Consider the following 6,000-nt stretch of genomic DNA (forward strand, 5'->3'; position numbering starts at 1 on the left):
TACACTTATTATATTTAATGGAAAGAAAAAAAAAAAAAAAAGTTTTTAATATAAAATAAAAAATTTCAAAAAAAAACTTGTATAAATAAATAATAATTCTATTTTTATTATTTATTCATTAATTTAGTTTATATTAAAATTTTTTTTTAAGGGAAAATAAAAGTAAATATTGTATGAACAAACAAAATTATTTTTATTTTTTTTACATAACAAGAATTAATTTCTAAAGGAAATAAAATTTATTTTTAATCTAAATATATATATATATATATATATATATTTTTTTTTTTTCATTAAGATATAAGTCATTTACAAAAAAAAATTTTTATTATTTTCTTGTAACGGTAAAATTTAAAAATTACAGCTCTTAAAAAAATAGCGTATTTGCCATTGTACCTAAAAAAAAAAAAAAAAATATAAAATATTATAATACGAAATAACATAATAGTAATAATATTAGTTTTCTTAATATGTGTAAACTCATATAATTTAAAGGAAAATAAATTAATTTTTATATACATATAGATATTAAAGACGTTTTTAATTATTTTGAAATTACCTATGCATGTAAGGATAGAATCGTTTAATAATGTTTCAACGGAGTTTTGTATTCTTTTTTTAGCATCAATTTTTCCAATATTTTCTAGAAGAATTTCTTCATTAGTTTTTTTCATTTCATTTCTAACACTTTTATTATATAGGTTTGTTAATTTTTTGATACTTTCTAACATATCATCTGAATCTTTTTTTTGTTCAAAGAAATCGAGTAACTTTAAAGGTTTGGCCCAAATATCTTTATGTAAGTTTAAAAGCATATTTTTTTCTAATTCGTTCTTTCTATAATTAATAACAATGGAATAATAATTTCTGTTTAATCCGTGAACTAAAGCTGTTAATGTGGGTTTCGTTAGATAACCTATATTAGAAGTTGTTTGTCTTGGTTCTTGTCCTAGCATTAAAATATGTGGATTGATTAAGCGAAAACAATCAATTACAACTTTTCCCTTAACTGATTGGATTGGATCAACAACTACTCCAATGGTTCTTGGATTTAATTGTTCAAAACTTTTTTGAGTATTAACATCAGTTCCTGATAACCAACAACCAAAACCTGGATGAGAATGATACCATCCAACAACCATTTCATGTCTTCCCGTTTTTTTTAATTCTTCTAACATATTTGTTTGATATACAGGATCAACTGCTTCAACACTTACACTGTTACCTGATTGTGGCATTGCAAAAACATCAACAATTCTTATTGTATATTCATCAACAATTTCACCCAGCATCAATCCCATAACTTCCATTGGAACTCCAGCCTTAAAAAAAAAAAAAAAAAAAAAAAAATAGAATTTGTATTTATGCAAATATAATTTTTAATGTAATTGATTTAATTAAATTTTTGTTTTCATTTTTTTTAATAATAAAAATTGTATATTTTTTTTTTTTTTTTTTTTAGTAACAATTAAAAAATTAGTGCTATTATAACATTGTAGAATATTTTATCTTTTTATAATTTCTTTTTTATTATTCTTTATTAAAATTAAGTGTTTCACTAAAACAATAATACTTATTCTAATATATAATGTTATTACTCGTCCATGCTTCAAAATTTTTAAAAGAGCCAAAGGAGAAATATAAACTTGTTCACTTGTATCAGCTAATGTTTCATTGTTCATTCCATTTCCGTCAGAAAAAGAATAAAATAATTCACGTAATGAAGAAGGAATCCCAGCCATTTAACTTAATAAAGATATATATTATTATATAGGTATATTTATTAATATATATATATATTTATATGCTTTTATTTAGAAAAAGTATGCCTTAAAATAAATGTGTTATTTTGCATTTATACAAAAAAACTATAAAACATTATAAATTATATCGATTTATAATTTATTTAAAAAAAGAAAACAATCTTATATTATTTTTTAATTAAACTTTAAAAAAAGAAAAAAAAAAAAAAAAAAAAAAAAAAATAGAAAATGCGCAACATAACAAATTAAATAAACATATATCTATAAAGCAAATATGAGAAAAAAAGGATTTTTTTATAGATATATATATATATATATCTTTTGAAAAAAATTAAAGAAAAATTTCAGTTGTATGTATATAAATAAATATTAATAATTTTTTTTTTTTTCCTATTATTATTTCTATGAATTTTTTATTTATACTTCTAATTAAAAATTATTATAACTTATTATAATTAAATATTCATATTAGTTAAAGAATATAATCTTAACAGCACTTTAAGAAAATAATAAAAATATTATAATTATATTAAAATTTAAATATTCATTAAGAAATAAATACATATTTTAATTTAAAATATGATACTTTCAATTAATTTATTTTTATTTATTTATTTTTTTTTTTTTTTGTTAATTTTTTTAAAATAAAACTTTTTAAATATGGCATACTTAAATTAAAAATAGGCAATAAGGCTAAAAGTTTATTTTTATCTAAATAAAGATAACACAAATATTTTAATATATATCAGCAATTAATCATACTTTTCTCCTTTTTTTTTAAAACTTTTTTTTCAAATGTTGTGTGATTTAAAGTGCACACATTAAAAAAAAAAAAAAAAAAAAGAATAACACTAATAATTAAAATATTTAACCAAAAAAGATAAAATTAAAAAAGTTGTACTAAAGATATAAATTATAAAAAAATATTTAAGAATATAATTAAAATAAAAATAAGAAATGTAATGTGTAAAAGAAAAATAAACAAAAAATAAAATTTAACAGTGTAGCTAAATATTAATGATATAAATTAAAAATCTATTAATATTTAAAAAATATATGATTTTATTATTAAAAAAAAAAAAAAAAAAAAAAAGTTTAATAAAATCTCCTGAATTGTCATTTTTTTTTTTTTTTTTTTTAAATTAAAAAAGCTTTGTTAAAAAAAAAAAAAATGTTATAATAAAAAAATTCTAACAAAAGTACATATTATAGTCTTGTATTTGGTATAAAAGCTTAAATTTTATTTATTCGTCAATAATAAAATATGTTCCTGAAAAAAAAATATAACATAAATATAATGTATTGTATTCAATATATATTATAACAAAATATAAATTTAAATAATATAGTTCAATTAAGTGAAATAGGAATAATTAATATAAATGTAATTTAAAGTAAAATTTTATAAAATAAAATATATTCACTTTAACAATTTTGTCTACAATTGAATAAAATTAGTATATATATATATATAAAATGAAAATATATGATATATATATTAATTTTTAACATACCATTTAATTTTTGCTCTTTATCTTTAACACTATCATATTTATTTATTCTTGGCCTATAATTGGTTGGGTCTCTTCTAAATGTTACATCAATAATTTTTAAAAATTTATTCATACCAGCAGTTAAAGTTTGAGGAGTATTAGCCACAGTATTCACCCCTGCTTGCCCATCAAAAACTATTACGTGGTCAGCTAAATAAGTTGCCATAATAAAATCATGTTCTACTATAAAAGCAGTTTTATTAGTATTAAGTATAAATCTTTTAATAATTTTAGATACAATTATTCTTTGTTCTGAATCTAAATAAGCAGATGGTTCATCAATTAGGTAGATATTAGTATTTTTAGCTAGTGTAACAATAATTGCTACTTTTTGTAATTCTCCACCTGACAATGTTAAAACTTGATTATCTAAAATTGAATCAATTTTTAATGGTTTTATAATTTCATTATTAAAATATGGATCTGTATATAATCCTTTTAATTTAGACATCAGCAATTGCCTAACAGTTCCTGTAAATTTTGCTTGTATTTGTTGTGGTTTATAAGAAACACTTAGTGATTCTAAAAAGCTTAGACTTTCTAAATTATCAGGTTTAATTAATCCTGCAAACAATCTTATAAAAGTACTTTTACCACTACCATTTTGTCCCAACAAAACGAAAATTTCAGACTCTGAAAAAATTCCTTTTTCAATTGTTAATGTAAAAGAATTTAATGTTTTTACAATGGAAGGATAATTATAAAAATGTAATCTTTTTTTTTCTTCATCTGTAGCATCTTGATCCGTTGCTAGTTTAAAATTTAATGATTCCTCACGAATTCTTAAATTATCAGTAGGAACAAAACCATCCAGGAATATATTTATTCCTTCTCTAACTGAAAAGGGGCATGTTACAACCCCATATGCACCTGCTTTCCCCCATAGACAACAAACATAATCACTTAAATAGTCTAGAATAGATAAATCATGTTCTACTACAATAATATAATTATCATGTTTTACTAATTTATGAATAATTTTTGCCATTGATATTCTTTGCTTAATATCCAGATAACTACTCGGTTCATCAAACATATATACATTTGTTGATTGACCAATAATAGAAATCAATAAAGCAAATCTTTGTAGTTCTCCTCCACTTAAATCTTCCACATTTCTATCTAATAAATGTTCTAGATCTAATTCACTAATATATTTATCCTTTTGATTTAATTTATCTTTTTTTTTAATAATATCTAATATATTTCCTTTTATTTGTTTGGGTATAAGATCTACATTTTGCGGTTTGATAATAGGTGATAATTTTTCTTCTAACAGTTTCGTAAAAAAAATTTGCAATTCATTACCTCTAAAAAAGGATAATATATCTCTCCATTCTGGTGGATTATTAAATTTTCCTAAATTTGGCTTTAACTTAGAAGACAAAATTTTTAATGCGGTTGATTTTCCAATACCATTCGTTCCTACTAAACCTAAAATTTGACCTAACTTAGGTATAGGTAATCTATGCAATTTAAAGGTATTAGGACCATATCTATGTACAACATCTTTATTAATGTCTTTTGGTAAATTAATAATAGTAATAGCAGAAAACGGACATTTCTTAACACATATACCACATCCTATACATAATGTTTCACTAATATACGCAATTTTAGAACTATGCTCAACTTCTATACAAAATTTTCCTGTTTTTACGATAGGACAGTTTTTTTTGCATTCTAGATGGCATTTTTTTGGTTTACATTTATCATTACTTACAATTGCTATTCTTAACTTTGATGCTTCTAATTTATTTTCTTTATATAAATCTTCTTTATTTTTTTTCCCCATTTTAATAAAAAATAAAAGTTATAAAATAGTAAAAAATTAAGTAATATATGATAAATTGATGAAAAAAAAATAAAAAAAAAAAGATATATAACAACAGCTACTTTTATTTATGTTTTTTAAAATTTTTAAATAAAAAAGAATGTATATATATATATATATGCGTATGCACAATCTTGGAAATTTTAATATTTTTTCCTTTTTATTTCAATTTTATTTTGAAATGGAGATTGTTTGTTGAAAGTTACTTTCATAAGTTTATAATTATTATTATATAATTAATAATATTCATTTAAGTAACAATCATAATAATATTCATAAATATACATCTCAAAAATGTTTACTATATTTCTTAGATTTATAAATAATTTATATCTTCTTTTAATAATTCATGTACTGTTAATAAATAATTTTATGACAATTTTTATTTATTTAGAATAATATATATATGAGTATTTCATTGGTCATCTATATATCTTTTTACAAATTACTAAATATCCTAGATTTTTAATTAATTATTATTATATTTATTTTATAATTTATATATTTTTAATTCATAAAAAATGAAATACATTTGATTTTATGTGTTGAACAATAAAATACATACAAACAAAATAATGTAAATAATCACATAAGAAGAAAAATGAAAATAATAAAAAATGAAATTCTGTTAAATTTCGAACAAAAATATAATTTTAAATATATTTTTAATTAAGCTCAGTAAGTATTTTATAAAACAAAAGTAGTAGTTGATAAATATCATGAAAATATTAAAATTACAATTAACATAATAAAAAGTATTTATTTTTATATGGAAAAATGTTGTTTTAAATTCTCTTTAAAAATTTTTTTTTTATAAAAATATTAATACATATATATATATATATACAAA

The 6,000-nt window shown here is 19.4% G+C and overlaps 2 protein-coding genes across 2 annotated transcripts; both read right to left on the reverse strand.

Moving 5' to 3' along the window:
• Positions 1-367: 367 nt before the first annotated feature.
• RPN11 (26S proteasome regulatory subunit RPN11, putative) lies at positions 368-1,742 on the reverse strand (the record flags this gene model as incomplete). Its single annotated transcript, XM_028670071.1, has 3 exons — positions 368-396; positions 560-1,322; positions 1,599-1,742. 3 exons carry the CDS (start codon positions 1,740-1,742, stop codon positions 368-370), a joined length of 936 nt encoding a protein of 311 aa, XP_028526860.1.
• Positions 1,743-3,007: 1,265 nt separating this feature from the next.
• ABCE1 (ABC transporter E family member 1, putative) lies at positions 3,008-5,111 on the reverse strand (the record flags this gene model as incomplete). The annotated part of the gene is made up of 2 exons (XM_028670072.1): positions 3,008-3,033; positions 3,278-5,111. 2 exons carry the CDS (start codon positions 5,109-5,111, stop codon positions 3,008-3,010), a joined length of 1,860 nt encoding a protein of 619 aa, XP_028526861.1.
• Positions 5,112-6,000: the final 889 nt, after the last annotated feature.

This window comes from Plasmodium gallinaceum, assembly GCF_900005855.1.
Source record: "Plasmodium gallinaceum strain 8A genome assembly, contig: PGAL8A_v1_66, whole genome shotgun sequence".
Taxonomy (NCBI): domain Eukaryota; phylum Apicomplexa; class Aconoidasida; order Haemosporida; family Plasmodiidae; genus Plasmodium; species Plasmodium gallinaceum.